Genomic DNA, 16,860 nt, shown 5'->3' with positions numbered 1-16,860 from the left:
TTTTTTCTGCTTTCCTCATACTGAAATCAATAAGATGCTTAAGGCAGTGACAAATACTGACTTCCCTGTGTTTGTATCATATTTGTATCACATAATGAGAATGTATCGCATTCTCATTAGTAGTATTAATGCTTCTCTCTTCCCAATGCTTACACAAATGCCTACCTTCACATATAAAGGATTAATTCTCCTGCTCATTGTGCTTAGTGTGTCTTCAGAAAGTATGAATAATCTCTTATCTAATCTTGGCCTCTGTTCTGGTGGATTCTTCATGCAGAAAAAATCATGTAGCAATAGGTAAAATTTTGGTCTCTTTTACCCAGTAATTTTTATAGTCTCTTAACTCGAGAAGCAAGTCAATGCCAGTTAATTCCTCTGTAGCTAATATTTTTCTTTAGCTGTCTACACTTTAAGACTTCCACATGTACAGCTCACATAGACTTCAGGGAGTGTTCTATAAATTCAGAAATTGTGAATTTTGCACATGTAAGGGGTGGTACAGAAAACATATCTTTTGTCTGTTGACTGAAATAATGAAAATGGGAAAATATAGTTTACCTGAAACTAACTGAAATTTCCTCTCTGTTTTTCTCATCTTTTCCTCCTCCTTTGAAAATTGACAATTCACCATGGTGAATTCTGGAGAGGATGAATAACCAAAACTCTCTGTTATGCTTTCCAATTTTTATTCCAGTCCTAAAGCTACTGATTTTCAGATATTTATCACCTGAAAATAATTTTTTTCTTTTTCGTTTTTTTTTTTTTTTTGTTTGCTGTGTGTCTCATTGTTTTACTCTCCAGCAGGGAATTGTTACTACAGTATATAGTTATGTGAGGAATCTTAATAATAGAAGTCTTACAAAGCATGGCAATATCCCAATCACCTACTTCAGGGTGAACTTTTGATAATTATAATGCCTGAAATTTCTCTATGTTGTTAAAGCAAAGTGTTTAAGATAATCAAATGGCCACAAGATTCCCAATCCTGCCACTGAAGAGGATAAACGACTATTATGTGACATTCAGAAGGCTTGTGTATTAATTGAGCAACTCAATTAGTCCAAAAGAAACACTAGGCACAGAGACGGTCCTGAACTCCTACCCTTCTCAGGCAGTTGGGTACTTGATGTAGGCACTGTAGATAGCTTGGCTCACTCAGGTTCAGAATCTTATGTAATCTTCGGAGGGTAATATTCTAAATAAACATTTAAAATCATAGAATTATGATTATAAAATTTGTCATGAATAAGGAAGCCTTTAATCTATAGCTGGTTTATGGAGTTTGAACTTGCACTTAAGGTTTTCTGGAAATGTACTTTAGTAAGTGGGCTGAGGGCTAGTTTTGGTTTAGAAATCCTTTGGCCTTTTTCTTGAAGATGCTTTGCCATGCATCTTGGAATGCAAGAACTGCAAAGAAAGGTAGTCAGAATGTGCAAGAGAAAATCTGTCTGTCCACACAGCTGTGACATCCATCCCAAAGGCATGGTATGTTATGCCTGTGTAGCTATCCAGTCTGAATATTTTATTTTGGTTTTGAAAAAGCAAGAGGATGCTTTTCAGTGCTGGATTTTCTTATGAAGATTGAATTGCCAAAATAAGAATCGGTTTTCCCTAATGGAAGATGAGATATTTGTTAAATAAGAACAAATTGCAAGAGAATAAAATACTAACTACATTTCATTAGTCAGAAGAAGAGCAGTAAGTCTTTTTTGATACAGATGTTTATAGATTTCCAAGATAAGTTGCTGTGCTTGGTGATGTGAGCAGATAATTTTATGTATGAAAGCTGTTCTATCTGCTGACTCTTGTACTAGAAAAGGAAGTCAATTTTTCATTTGCATGAATAATCATATATGTTTAAAAATTCTATGCCCAAAGGCTCTAAATATTTAGTTTTCTGAGAGGGCAGGCTTTAGAGCTTTTAAATTACAGGGTGGTAGAAGAAGAGATGGTTTTAAAATAAATGGGGAAAGGATTACTTCTTAGATGCTTAGATGCTAGTTCTAGAAGTATTCCTTAGCACGTGCAAGTGTATTCTGATGTGGAGTTGTAGAAGATACAGTATCAAATCCAGATTTTAGTATCAGGAGCAAAAATGTATTTAAATTGCATGGACCTTGAAAGAAAATAGACTACCAATGTAAGTCATCCTGGGAAGTCTTGGACTGTATTCGACACATAACCTCACAGAGTTGTCTGCATGTTTGTGGGGATTTTTTTCCTTAAAAATTCTTTGTATTTTTCAGGTTGGATGAGTTGATTGGAACGTTTCTTAAAGATAATGATCCTGATAGCATTTTGGACGTTGGTGCTGACATGCGCAAGATCAAGTATTGCTTTGTTCATATGAAGGTATTTCTTTTAAACCTAGATATTTAGGTTTAAATAATTAAATTTTAAATAATTTTAATTAATAAAATAAATAATAATAATAAATAATTAAATTTTAAATAATTTAAATTAATTTAAATATTCACAGCTGGCACTGAAAATAAATTGAAGACATTCAGAGTTGAAAAGTATTAAAAGTAATACAATACAGTTGGGAGGCACTGGAAAAGGGTAAAACAATTGAACTGTGACATGCATACAGGACTGATAGAAATTTGAAATTTAGTTGGAAAAATTCAGTGGCATTTTGTGGAAACCCCAGCAAAGATCTCTCTGTGTATTCATATGTATTTCCCAGCACTATGGAGGCTTTATTTTGGACAAACTATATTGAAAGAGAGAAAATTAAGAATAAAAACATCATATCCCTGAATCTGTTAGACTAACTATCCTGACACTGCTGTAAGCTCTCTTAAATCACTGAGCAAACAAAATACACTTAAATTAGGAAAAACATGTGAAGTTAATAGGAAAAGCAATAAAAGATAAGCTTTTCTGTAATTTGGGATATAGTTTTCCAATATAATAGCATACACATTCCTGATCTTAATTTATAGTCTTTAAATAATTAGGTTTTAATTTCAGTGTTAATAATGAAAGTTCTGTAATACCAGAGAACACTGGAATTTATATGTAGAAAGGGTAAATTGTACTTTTTGTAGGGAAGATAAACAAATACAACTTTTCCCAAGTGCATATACGCACTTAAAGTGCATGTTATTTTAAGTCAATGCGTGGCATGCTTTTGTTCTTTCAAGAGTCTAAGAAGCCTTACCTTTTCTAGCACAGCTAGATGCTCTTAGGGAAGCATAAATATGTAGTTGGGGCTAAAGTTAAAGGAGTGTGCTTTTTTTTTTCCTCTAATAGGAACTAATGAATCATTCAAAGATTTCTGATAGAAAATGCCTCTTACAACACACCTCTGAAGAAAAAGACACCAACAAAGAAGCAGAAGAACTGAAAAAAATGAAAGAACTTCTACAGCAAAGAGACAATGAAATCAGTATCCTTTCTGAGGAAAAATTTGGTTTTAAGCTGATCTGGCTGCAATGGTTTTTGTGTGTGTGAGAGAGGCATTAGCTGATGGAAGGAAATTTTCTCTACTAACCCAACTGTGTTAAAGGAATTACTCAGTTCCCAGCTTTTATGTGACAAGACTCCTGCTTTGCACCTGATTCTATTTCAGTTTTGACTCAAACCAAAATCCTGCATCCAAGCACCACTTAGCTTTATAATGGTCCAGCCAACATCCAAATACTGTGGATCGGGCCACATCTAAAACACTCCCCTGAAGCAAATTAAACCATTTTTTAGAATAAGAAACTGTTGCTATATAAAGACTAATTTATTACCTTACAAAGAGTAGAACCTCCTGTAAGTATTATTTTTAGCCAAATGAACTGCTGTTTTGGGGATTATTGGGCTATTTCCTTTATAACAAATATTAAGTTTGTATTTTTTATGTGTAACTTTAAAATTTAAATTAAACCTGAAGTTTTTTGCATATAAAAATACTAAACTGCTCAGATGTCCGTTTCACCACCTCACAGGAAGCACAAGTAACTGCACTGTTGCACAATGGGTGGGAATTATTTTTAGCAGGTTGACAGAACTGTGGGCAGACTGCAGCATCTATGTCCCTAACTTTGTGGCTACTTGGTGGTTAAAGTTTGACTATGGCAGAGAACTGAAAAAAATAGTTTTGGTTTTGTTTTGAGTTTATAGGTAACATTCTTTCACAGTTATTAGTAAAAAACAAATTCAGGTGCATTCTTTGTGTTCAACAATTCTGGATCAATTTTCATATGTCAAAGGAGAATGGCATTTTACACTGGGAAGTAGCATGCTCCCAGTCTGAATTGAGGTAGCAGGAAAACTTTACTATTTCTGCTCTGTTACAGAAGATATCCATTTTCCAAGATCCACTTTCAAATAAGCTTAGCTATAATACTCAGTTACCATTCCTTTAAAAAAATAATCTTCAATTTTAATGTTATTTTTAAGAAAAGCAAAGCATCTCTATCAGACACACTTGCATTTGATAGACATATACAGCTTTGTTTGCAGAAGTACAATGAATTTGTGCAAATCCATGTTAGAGTTATGGAGGAAGAATGTAAGAACTAAGACTTAGAACACAACACTGATTTGCAGAGTCTACAGCTGCTAAGTGACTGTACATCATCATTAAAAAATTAATAGCATCTAACGTAATGAAGTAGTGGGAAGCATGGAAGCTTTTTAGTCAATAGCTATGAGGTGTTTCTTGCCTGTGGTGACTAAGAACTATCATAGCAACTGAACTGTAAAGTGTTTTCTTGTTACTACCTAGTCCAGTTAATAATAGTCCCTGAAGACTACTTAGATTTTCTGCTGTTCACTTAGGAGATTAATTAGGTTTCAAATGGATAGCATAGAAAAAAAACATATCACAGGGACTTCTGTGGTTTTGGCTGAATGCACACAGGATTCTTTTTTATAAGCCCTCTATAAACTGTTAGGCAAAATTAATTTATACCAAATATATTTCCAGTAAATACATAGTGTTATTGGAAGAAATTTCCTAAAGACCTGTTCTGCATTTTAGTAAAACTTATTGTGAAAAGCTTGTAGATGTGATTCACTTGCCAAGGAATCTGTAACTTAAGGGTTATTTTTCTTTTACTTGGAAATTCTGTTTATCACAGAGTTAAAACAAAAAATAAAAAATCTCACACAATGGCAATAAGATGCTAAGTTTTAATTCCTGTTTGTCTGTAAATGCTTTTATCAGACATTGAATGTCAGTTCTGGTCAATGTGTGAATTTGTTACTGTTTAGTAAAAATGAATCTGCTGTTTGGAAAAACTAAGGTGGGTGAGAATATGACATTAACATATAGGCTTCCATAATATGTATTGTTCCACTTGGTAAGCTAACTAACTAAATGAAAGGCTTAAAGATAAACAAAATGATTGTTATTTTGTAAGAAAGAGGTCCTTAATGATTTCCTTAATATATCTTGCAGACATTCTGGTAAATATGCTAAAAAAGGAAAAAAAGAAAGCACAAGATGCTCTCTTCCAGCTTAATGCTGCCTCTGCTGGTATACCATGTGCCATGCCTTCATCAGCAGATGATTACTATTTGTCTGTAGGTAACTGATAACATGCTTTTATCTCTTAAAGACCATATACGGTAAAATTTAATAGATGAGCATATCAGATGCTGTTGATTGAAAAAATAATTATTTGGGACATATTCCCACGAGGAATCTACCACAGTGATGAAGTATTGTATTTAGTTAATAAGAAAAAGGAAATGGACATGATTTGCATCCTGTTCAGATAATGAGTTTTAAATGGACATCTGTCTGGATAGTATGTTTTGAGATAAGACTTTTTTTATATGATTTGATTGCACATTATATGGTTTTCTTATTCTGAAGGTAGCTGGAAATCAACTCCCTTCTTTCCAGTCCCCTTTTCAATCACTTTTGGGTCAGGGTCAGGTATGTCATTCCACATGGATGAAGCCCTCAATAACCAAAATGCTTAGCATAAAAAGTGAAAGTTCTTCCTTAGGTTCACTTTTAGTTAATTTATTGTTAAAGTTTTTGGTCATGTTGCTGGAGTTATTTTTAGATTGTATAAGGTATCCATATATCTCTGCATTCTGTAAAATGGACTGATATTCAGCTGTAAGTCAGGTCCAGTAGTGTTGGCAGAATTTGGATTTACAATCTTCTGTAATATATATCTGTTATAATGATATGCTTTAAAACATTATTTCTTAAAATGCTTGTATTTTTGTCCTCAGGGAGTACATAGATGAAATTCATAAAGCAGTAGAAACACTTAATAATACAACACATACAGGCTTGCCAGTATCCCTTAAATCCAACCTTAGGAGACCAATTGTCTCTGCAATAATATAACTGAGTGTCCAGACCCTTTCATGCCTTTGTGTCTCTGAAAATGACAGTGTTTTCTACCTAATATATAAATAATTTTATTTTTCCCTTTTCTTTTTTTATTTCTTAAAGTAATGAAAGTAACAAGTTTCAATATTTATCTTCATAATTTAACATTTATATTTTAGTTCTTGTAGACTGGAGGTTACATATTTTTCAAATCAGTTGGTAGTGTTTTCACAGTTTAATTCTCCATGGTGCCAAGAGTAAAATTTGAGTAAAATTCACTGTTTAATACTTGTAAACATGTGCAGACAGTTCATCATAAAATGTTGGAAAACATCTCACTGTGTACTTATACTTTATATAAGTATTTAAGAAAATACAGTAATAGTTAATTTTAAGGCCAGAGGGCTCGAGGGGAAAAAAAAAAAGAATGTGAGGAAAGTTCTGAGAGTCAAAGTCAGTAAAAAGAAAGCCAGTATTAGGACAAACAGTCTATAACATGATTGAAAAAATAAAAAAAAACACCACCTCACCCCACCCCCCAAATAATCAAACCCACAAATAAACCCCACCAGGGAACTATTAATTACAGATAAATAACAAATGAAGAAAAATCCCTATATCCATATGAAACATTTCACTTTCTTTGTAAGCAAGTTACTGTTTTGAGATCCTTGGCTGCAGAATACCATAAACCCTCAAGTGGTTATTATTATTTTTCTGTCTTATTGTAAATCTATGACAGTGCAAAGATACACTGGTGCATTCCTTGGCAGCCAGAAGCTCTTAGCTCTGTCTGCTGTTGGCTACAATATAGCTCTCTTTCCTATTGGACTCAGACATGAACACATTTGTATACTTCAGACTTGATTAATCCTGTTTGCTCTATCAAAGAATAAAGCAAGATGTCTTGAAATAACACCATATGGAAAAGCATAATGGTCAACCTACATAACAAAATAAGTTATTTGCAAATAAGTAATTTCAATACTCTGATACCCATCAAGTATATAGTCTGACTTAAGGATTTCCTTTTAACCTTCCAACTTCTATATAGATGTGAAAATCTTTCTCATCGTGATAAGTTTTTGACAGCCTACTGCAGCAATCAGATTGTCAACTGGCTGGGGAGGCTTGTGAAAGAATGGGAAAGCAGTTTGATAGAGACCATTGCAAATGCATAAAATGTTCTTCTCAGGACTTAGGAGTTACCGTAGACCTTGTCAAGATTCCTAAGTAATTCTTCTAATATTTTCTTGCACCCTTCAATCTATGGTTATTAAAGAAATTCCAGATACTTGTATTGTAACCCCAAATGCTATAAATATCGAATCATGCACCTTGAAAGATGAGCTTAAATATTCAAATTAGATTACAGAAGAGGGAGTTTTTAAAAATATGAAGATATTAATAATATTTACTGTTAATATTTTGGAAAATGTATTCTGCATACTAAATTTTCAGAACTACCTGAAACCATTCCTAGAACCTGATTTTACAAGATTTTAAGGATATGTTTCACTTTAGCCAAATGAGGATTACCAGAGGATATAAGTTTGTGCTTAAATCTATAGAAACAGCAACTCAAACCTGCAAATTATATTGACCAGCTAGCATGGATTATATGAGAGTTTTTATAGTGCTTAATTGGAAAGGGTTAACTGTTAAACATTGCAGTTATCTTTCCTTATGACAATAAATAATAATATTCTTGCAAATGATTAGTTTTGAGATCCACATAAAACAACTTCTAGTAACTGTAGACAGATTTATGTTGCATAGTTGCATGTTTTCCCTATTTTCTAATTGAATTGTTCAAGTAAGAAGATTTGATGGTGTCAGTAGGTTCTGGAAGTGCTTGTGTTTTTGTTAGTAAAGAAGAACATGCCTCATCCTAGGTTATCATGTATAACTTCTACATATTTGTAACTTAATTTCTGTATACTGTTTTTTATGCATTTTGTGAGGATTTTTTTAACCTCTAATTTTCACACTGAGATTCAGACAGGACAGCTGGCAAGTAGAAACTCAGATTTTGCTAGTTTCCTATTGTCAAGGGATTTTTTTAACTATTCAAAGGTTGCCAATTATCTTTTAAAATTGCTTAGTAATTGAACTAACAGCCAATTTTCACAGCTGTAATTTTCTTTGAGTACTATAAAACTTCAGTGGGATTGTGACCCTATTAGTTATTATAGAGGAGATTGCATGCAGGAACGGGAAAGAAATTACCATGCACAGCAAACAGGAGAGAAGTCAGAAGGAACAAATGAATGTACAGCAGTTGTATATCATGAGCTGCATACATGTGAAAGAACCAGAACTATGTCTAAGAACAGAATGCTGAAATAATTAGAAACTGAAATCTTGAAAGTTCCTAGTTATCCTGATTTATGCAAAGGTCTCCACTGTTTTAGATATGTGATTCAGGAAGAGAATTAAGAAGGCATTAACATAATCAGACTAGCAAAAAGCACTACACAATCCTGTGTTTATTGATAAAGCTGAGTAGTCAGGATGAAGCATAGAATACTGCTTTAAATTAAAAATAAAATTAAAAAAAAAAAGACTATTGAAAGAGAGTATATTAAAAATCTTTCTTCATGTTTTATATCAGTCCACAATAAAAATCAGGGGGATTCCTGCAGAAGTTTGTTGTGGGTTTTTACAGGGGGTACTTCACATATTCTTTAGAATTATATAACACTGCCATTCTACCCCTTACCATACTGGATACTAGGCTAGATTGATCTTGCATGTCATAGAATTATTGAAAGGTTGGGGATTGAAAGGACCTTAAGGTCATCTAGTTCCAACATTCAGTAATAAAATAATTTCATCCTGTTTCTTTCATGCTAGATTTGCTGATGCTTTTGTGTCATAAAGTCTCCAGACTTACTCATCTGTTACCCAGTTAAGCAGAAAAATTAATTTATGCTGCTAAATTTATGAAAACTAAATGAATAATACCAATAGTTATGTTTGTGGAGGCAAATTTTGTTTCTCTGTATAGGAAAATATGTATTATCACATAGAACTGCTAGCTCTGTACACTGAAACTTATTTTTATCATTTTTCCCAAACACAAAGAGAAACAAAGCCCAACACCCCAGATTTTATCTCAAAGTATGTCTTTGGGTCCCATTGTATAATATTTTCCTACTACTAATAAATACTAAGTTACAAGGAGTTGGTTTAATTTTAAACAGGTTTTTTTTCTGAACAGATATGTCTTTAATTGCTTGTTTAACTACATATATAAATATATCATATATGTGTATATCATATATAAAATTATGTCATTAGTAAAATACTGTCAAACACAAAGTTTGATACGAGTGGAAGACCTATTAGGAAGGACTGAAATTGGACATATGGATTGCTTCTGTGTTTTGTGTTGTGTTTTTTTCATTGTGTATTACAGCCTGTATTAGGATGTTTTCCTTGATGATTACAGCAGAGAAAAACACAAGTGCAGTGTCCTACTCATGACCTAGGTTTCGCTGATTACATTGGGTTACACAGCATTGAATTCTTCAGCTAAAATTAGACCAGTTGACGTAATGATGGATTTGGGTTTTTTTGGATCCCAAAAGACTTCTTTTAAGAGGGAGTGGTAGGTAGGCTGCCTGGAATCAGTGGAAGGCTGCCTGATGCTGACATTTTGGCATGCCAGCTCCCATTATGGGGGAGGTTTTATGGATTGCATAAGACAGTTAGCTTAGAATGAACCAACCAGAACTTTTTATCTTAGTCCAAGCATTACACCACAAAAGGGGAGAAATTACTTTTCAATATGCATCTTCATCACAGAACACTCTGAAGTATAAATCCATATCTACATGAGTAAGAGTGAGCAAAATAGTAACATACTCAGTAGCTGCTATTTATTGCATCATAATATCCTTCATAGATCTGAAAGACATAACTTGCTGACTGCAAATTTAATTTATGTTTCAGATGAACATTCCAGAAAATGCAAAGACAATTTATTGGCATAATAACCTGAGGTTTAAAAATTCCTCCATTATTTTATTTTTAATGCAATAATTTAGTTAATCTAAAGTCTCTACTGCAGCTTTAGTTCATAACTCATATCTGGTAGAGATATTGCATGTGAAGTCCAAATTCAAATGTAGAACTATATATAATCTTTCTCGGGAGATGGTGTCAATTGTTATAAATGACAAAGTTTCAGGATAAGTCAAAGTATGAATGGAGGAAAAAATCAAAATTCATCATCTGTCACTGGAGCGCTAAATATTTTGTTGCATTTTACTTTTATCATATTATGTCACTTCCATACAGATAAGTCTTATTTTAGAATAGGTCTCAGGCTCCTATTTGCTTCTAGCATAATTCTGTAAGAGACATGTCATACCATTTTTTCTCCTGCTGGATTAGGCTTTTTCCTGAAATATAAACAGTTTGGTTACCAAAAAACAGCATGAATATTGTGACATAAAAAAAAAATACAATAAATCTTAGTAAGAGCTTCAAATACTTGTATGGATGGATTTAAGAAGGATTATTTTGCTCTCACAAAAGGTTTTATTAGAATCATGTTTTGCCAATTTTTAGCCATTTCCTTTATCTTTTGTTGAGAAGTTGTAAGTTTTTTGAGAGTTCGTCGAAGAACATAGCTGCTATGTATCCCATTCAGGGTTTAAAATCTCTTTTTGCTAAGCTTTATACAAGCATATACAAAAAAAGAGCATTCCTACTGAAAGGACTGGCAAGCTGACTTGAAAGGTGGGAGGGATGGTTTCTATAAACCAATGGTGATCATGATTAGCAGGAAAGTAATGATGATAACACACCAACTGCTCAGTTCTGAAAGCTAAATATTTTCATCTTGAAGTAAGACTTCTCAAAATATTTATCTTGGCTATTTTATATATTTATGTAATAATCTGGGGGGAAAGTTTCCTTCTATTGTTGGAAAACCCACAGAAAGCTCCCTGATGGAAAGAACTGACTGAGGTTTTCCACCAGAATCTATATCCTGCAGTTCAGAAAAAGGCAGGTCTCAACTCTCCAGAAAAATTGAGTGCTTTGCAAACTTTTTATTTCTTGGAGTAATTTTTGTGTCCCATAGTGCTTTGGGATATTGGGGACAGGCTCTTGGCACTGTGCTCATGGCAGGTCTTTTGTCAGCAAACGGATCTACCCGCCTTATTACTATTTGGTCAGTGAAACAGCTCACTGGATCATTTAGGGTGTTATTCATGCTTGGTCTTTCTCATTAGTCAGAAATGAAAGTATGTGCCATATTTTCTGTTACAGGTCCAGGAAAAAGTATAAATTCAATTTTTTCTTCAAATGAACTTCTACCAGTTCTTAGTAAAACATAGTGAATATGTCATTGCTACTGTTAAACTTTTTTTAACTAATATTTAAAATAACATGTGTTGTTTTGCTAATTTCTTAAATATTAAATGTCTTCTATAAGGTAAAGTGGTTGTTTGCTACAATAAATTTTTCATTATTGCCAAGTTTAAGGACCAAGCAGGAAGTATCAGAGTTCACTGCTTAATTTTTAGGCACTTTTAAAAGCCTTCAAAATAAATTCAGTAAATGTTAACAGTCAGCATGTGCTTTTGAACAATTTTATAGGACTTTGCTTCTGGTAAGTTTAACAAAGTTATTTCCTGGTATCTCAAGCCACCAGATAAAAGATGTATTGCTATGGATCCAATTTATGTCATAAATATGAGGGCATATTTATCTTCAGGCACACGTTTTGTAGCATGTAATTGTGGCAGTTTTTTAGTTTGTCATGTGCTTTTAATGTTTTGTTAACTATGACAGTCTTAAAGATCACAGTTTTATTTCCATTTTTAACACTGTGGAATGAATAAAAAGAAAAAACTAAAATTCAAAGTAGTTTCTAGAACAAAGTAACTCTCTTTAAAAGTACATTGGTTGCAGTAAATACCAAGAAGACTAGCTCTGAATTTATAAGAGACTTGACTAACTTCTGGGTTTTGCTTTTTCTGGTTGGTTTTTCGGTTTGGTTTTTTTTTTTTTAATCTATTTTTCTATGTGTACTGCTTCCAAGATCTTTATTTTGTCAGAATTCACAGTGAGTCTACTGTGAGTTTTCTTAAGTGCAGACTTTGAACTGAACTTACTGAGATTAGTGTACAGTAAAAAATGAAAGCATTAAGAAGTTTGAGGCTCTGTAGAAACATCTATGTAAGCAACAACAGATGACTATTCTGTGTTACCAAGAAATATAAATACATGTTGTAAGATTTAAAGTTAAACGAGCTCTTGCAATTGGTATTCCATGATAAAGCCCTGTGTGTTACAATTTTTTGTCATCCTAACTGTTTATAAATATGAACAGAGTTATTTTTAGGCAATGAAGCCCAGATTTTGATTTTGGGAACTAAGTCTCCATCTGCAACATCAAAGGCAGATTTTCTAAATTGTAAGGATTTAATAAGAAGGGGGAGTGGTTTATTACAGTATTTTCATTAATTTTTCAGAGGTGTTGAAACTTAATTATATGTTGAGAATGCTGTTATGTAAAACCAAGTACTGCTTATATGACCATCAACAGCTTTTTCTTTCTCCACATTTATTTAGTTTTACAAAAGACTTCTGGTTTTTCTAAGATGCCCATCATGTCTTTCTTTCCACTTCTCAGCTGGGAATCTCTTCTGATGTGGAACGTATGTTTGGAAGCTTGTTAAAGATGCTTTTGGCAGTTTTTACTGCCCTCCTCTTGAGTCAGTTTAGATGGGGATACTTTCCAGTATTTTTATGCTGGTTTACTGTTTTCTTATCCACATTAGTCTGCTGAAATATAACCTAGTGTTCCCTGGAAGTTCTCTACTATTTCAAATCTTCTTGGCTTCCTCATTCATTAGCCATATTTTGCCTGTCTAAAAATGCTATTGGATACTTCAGATTAATTCCTTAAAGATGTTTTTTGTGACTGAAGCTCTTCAGCTCTTGATATTTTAGAGGTAAAATATGCTTATGAAAGTTTCTGCGTACTTGAGGAGTGATTGAATTCCTTTATAGATTGACTGTCAGGTTTGGCAAATGCATCTGTAAAACCTCCATGTTGTTATTACCATGAACATCAGTCCCAAGAGACTGCAGTGCCTTTTAATAGAGCCAGTACGTGCACATTATGTATGCATGCATACAAAATACAAAAGATTAGAAAGTCTTACTATTAGTTTAATCTTTAGATATTTCTGTGTAGATACTGCTAATTCTGCTAAAAAAATGAATAGTCTAGAGCACTGTTTTGCTTTTGTGTATTTAATTTTAAAAGTGCCTTTTCACATCTTGTTCCTAACAGAAACAGATACTTCAGAGACTAGTCTCAGCATATTTCAATATAAACCCAAGCAAGATATTATTGGAAATATCCCACAGACCCCTACTTTTTCCTGATATTTGCAATACATTTAACAAGTTAAGATAAGTTTCAGAGTTTCAGGCCAGTTTCATGCTTGTTATCGTACAATTTTTCCATTGTGATTGGTGGAGCTGTGGCTTTTTTCCTCAGTAAGAATGGGCTCTCCAGTTTTGAATGCTTTTGCTGAAAAAAATCAAATATTGTGCATTCACTTATTTCTGATGTATCGTCTTTCTGTCTTTTACAGTTTTAACTCTTGGAACATCTATTTAGTAACCGTGCCTTTGTTTGTTTTCAGCTACTATTGTAAGTTCAGAAACATAATTTTAAAAGCATAAATCATGTTATGGGGATTATGCAGTATTTAGGTTAATTTGAGAAAATTTGGGCCATTGTTTAATTTTGTGTGAAAGAGTAAACAAATTATTGGAGATGAGCCATACAATTACAGCTGAGGTGATAACTTGTTTTTCCATGATGTTATGCAGTAAGTTTGGTAGCTTTTAATTCTAGATCAGGTAAAAGCTCTTACTGATTTTCATTGTAGGGCTGGTTTTACAAATCTATAGCTGTAACCATCTCCTGAGCTACACTGAAAACAGTCTTTTGGATGCATCTCTAGATGTATCTAACATGTCAGTGAAAGGGATATAAAAATGGAAGTTTGAAGTGGTAACTAATTCTCTCTCAAAATCACTGTCTTTAAAACAATGAAGTCGATGTGCATCTAAACTTTTTCCAACAGAGAAAATGTTATACAGGATGTTTCCAAGTGACAAAGTGACAAAGTGATAAAAATCTTTTTTGCAAAGATTATTTTTCTTTTTGAAAGTGTTTGTGTATCTCTTTTCCCCAAGAATAAAAGTAAATGTATTTTCCATTTCCATTTCCATTATGTATTTGCTTCCAGAGGACAGGCAGTAAGAGAACATAACCTAAGATGTTATTCATGTTTTTTTGTTATGCTGATTTATGGGTTTTGTCATGTATACTGCAGATTTTCAGGAGATCTCAAGGCCTTTATATCTAAATTGCCTTGACAGCTTGTGTAACTTCTTTATATTTTTATTTTTCTTAAGAATTTCTAAATATTTTCCCTGCAAGGTTTGTATTCCTGGGGGGAAATCATAGCAGTACATCAGAAAAGTGCCCAAGCATTAATGTTGTAAGGACACACGTTCCCATGCCACTGCCAAAACAGACAGCACCCCCTTGTGGGCATAAAAATGCTGGAAATAACCTGCATCGGTTACTTCATAGGAATGTCTAAAGCCCCAACGCAGACAGGTGTTTGATAACTTGTGGTTCAGTTTGTTTTCTTGTTGGTGTCTATTAATAGTGTTTAGCTAAAGTATTAAAGCAAACAATTTAGTAGTTCTTCTAGGTTTTAGTTGCTATCATAATTCTATATGTGTACGTGGCCAATTACTTTTTATTTTCTGAATGTTAGAAGTTGCATCTACTGCAAAAGGAAAGATCTTTGGCCAGGCCGTTTTTTCAGAAGCGTGTTCTCTGTTGGTCTTCTCATGAGGTGCCCCAGAGCTTTCTAGTACTAGCTTTCCAAACTGTTCCAAGTCTGCTTTTCTCTGAATTTTAGAAGGGAGGAATAGATTGAAGGGTGCCAACTATTAGAGGACATATATGTTTCTATATTGCTATGAGAGAACTTGTTAACTGAGGTTTTTAATATTAAATCATTGAATTTATATTTAGGTTTAAAAAAATCTTGGGTGATTTGAGTCTTGTTTTGGTCTTTTGAGTAAATAAACTCGTTGGGTTTTAAATTCCTATGATAATGTCTAAAGCAGTGGGGGGGGGGCTCAAAAAATAAACAAGGGAAAAGATTATAGGCCTTTTATTTTCTTTCTCATACTGTTTCTGGGCTTCTTTTATTCAAATGTCAGGAATCTGATCTGTTTGGTGGAGTACATTAAGAAACCATGTGCTTGTTGCAGCTAGCAAATGTGTTTCTGAATATTACTTTGTGTCTTTCTTGTGAAAATACTGTGGCTGCCAGGAAACTAGTAGGAATAAACAGTGGTAGCAATTGATGTTACAATAGTTTTTGTGCCTCACAGTTGACTATCTAAACTGTGAAAGGAGAAAATTGATTTGGAAGTATTAAAAAGGCAGGAATGGATTTGAGGGTTTTTTTAATAACTAGGGAGGAAAAAGACAAAGAGACTTATGGCTTAGGATATATTCCTAATGAAGCTGGGGAGAAACTGTAGGCTGGAGTGAAGCAAGATACTAGAGAATGAAAAGTGAACCCAAGAAAACTGTTAAATGAAAAATGGCTAGAGAGAAAGTATGTGTTTTGAAATGACACTTGTAATGAAGCAAAAACAGTACATGGGAAGTGAATGCTTGTCTTCATTTATTTACCTGTTACCCCCTAAAAGAACTGAAGGCACAAAGACAGGGGCCTGAGCTGGACCATGGTTTAGGTTTACTGGAGCTTCACTAAATTAGGGGGGCTGTAGGAAGAAGAGTTAAAATTTTAAAATGCTGCTTACCTGTGATACCTTAGGCAAGCTTTTTAGCTTTAAAGAGGTTGGTCTGAAGCAAAAGCAACCAGATTAATAACAGATTACTTTTTCCTTTATATATACTTTTAAGCAGTTGGTTTAGAAAAATTATGCTGTTACAGTCAGAGACAGAAATTTGTCATAATAGAGATTGTGCAGGGCAAGGCCTAGTGAAACAAAGTCCAAAAATATATAATTCAGTCATTGACAGCCTGTTCAGTTCATCTGATGAATATCATGTATTTCATGCTTTTCTGTTACAGCAGCCCATGTGTACACTATCGATGCTTTCTCATAAAATTTTCCTTTTCTATCTTCTACTGAGTGAGGAGTAAACATTATCGATGTTTATAACACATATAACAAATATAGCAGTATATAACAGTATATATAACAGTATAAATATAACAAATATATTTATATATATAAAATATATATGTGAAATATATATAAAAATAAATAAAAATATATAAATATATAAAAAATATAACAGTAGCTATGTTATTCCATATTCCAATCAATGGTCTTTTTGCAGGCTTTTCAGAAATTACTCTTTACAGTTCAACCATGTGCTAGGTGGTACAGGGAGAAGAGAGGAAAAATAGCAAAATACTAAAAACGGATTATCAGGTCATGGATGAAGTAGTCAGTGTGTTAGTTGT

At 33.3% G+C, this 16,860-nt stretch overlaps 1 protein-coding gene across 8 annotated transcripts in view; it reads left to right on the top strand.

Moving 5' to 3' along the window:
* The window catches only part of KIF6 (kinesin family member 6), a 146,603-nt gene that overhangs the window by 63,782 nt on the left and 65,961 nt on the right, over positions 1–16,860 (top strand). For all 8 annotated transcript variants that reach the window (XR_009727322.1, XM_061365992.1, XM_061365994.1 and 5 more), the window contains 3 exons: positions 2,247–2,352; positions 3,259–3,394; positions 5,399–5,527. Coding sequence is in view for 7 of the 8 variants with exons in the window: in XM_061365992.1 (XP_061221976.1) it covers positions 2,247–2,352; positions 3,259–3,394; positions 5,399–5,527 (371 nt within the window). In the remaining variant the exon portion in view is untranslated. The remainder of the gene's footprint in view (positions 1–2,246; positions 2,353–3,258; positions 3,395–5,398; positions 5,528–16,860) is intronic.

Source organism: Neopsephotus bourkii, unplaced genomic scaffold (genome assembly GCF_033783945.1).
Source record: "Neopsephotus bourkii isolate Nb327-2 ecotype Australia unplaced genomic scaffold, CSIRO-AGI_Nbou_v1 NB_1292, whole genome shotgun sequence".
NCBI lineage: Eukaryota > Metazoa > Chordata > Aves > Psittaciformes > Psittacidae > Neopsephotus > Neopsephotus bourkii.
Note: the sequence above shows the minus strand (reverse complement) of the source record. Positions and strands in the feature narration are given on the sequence as shown.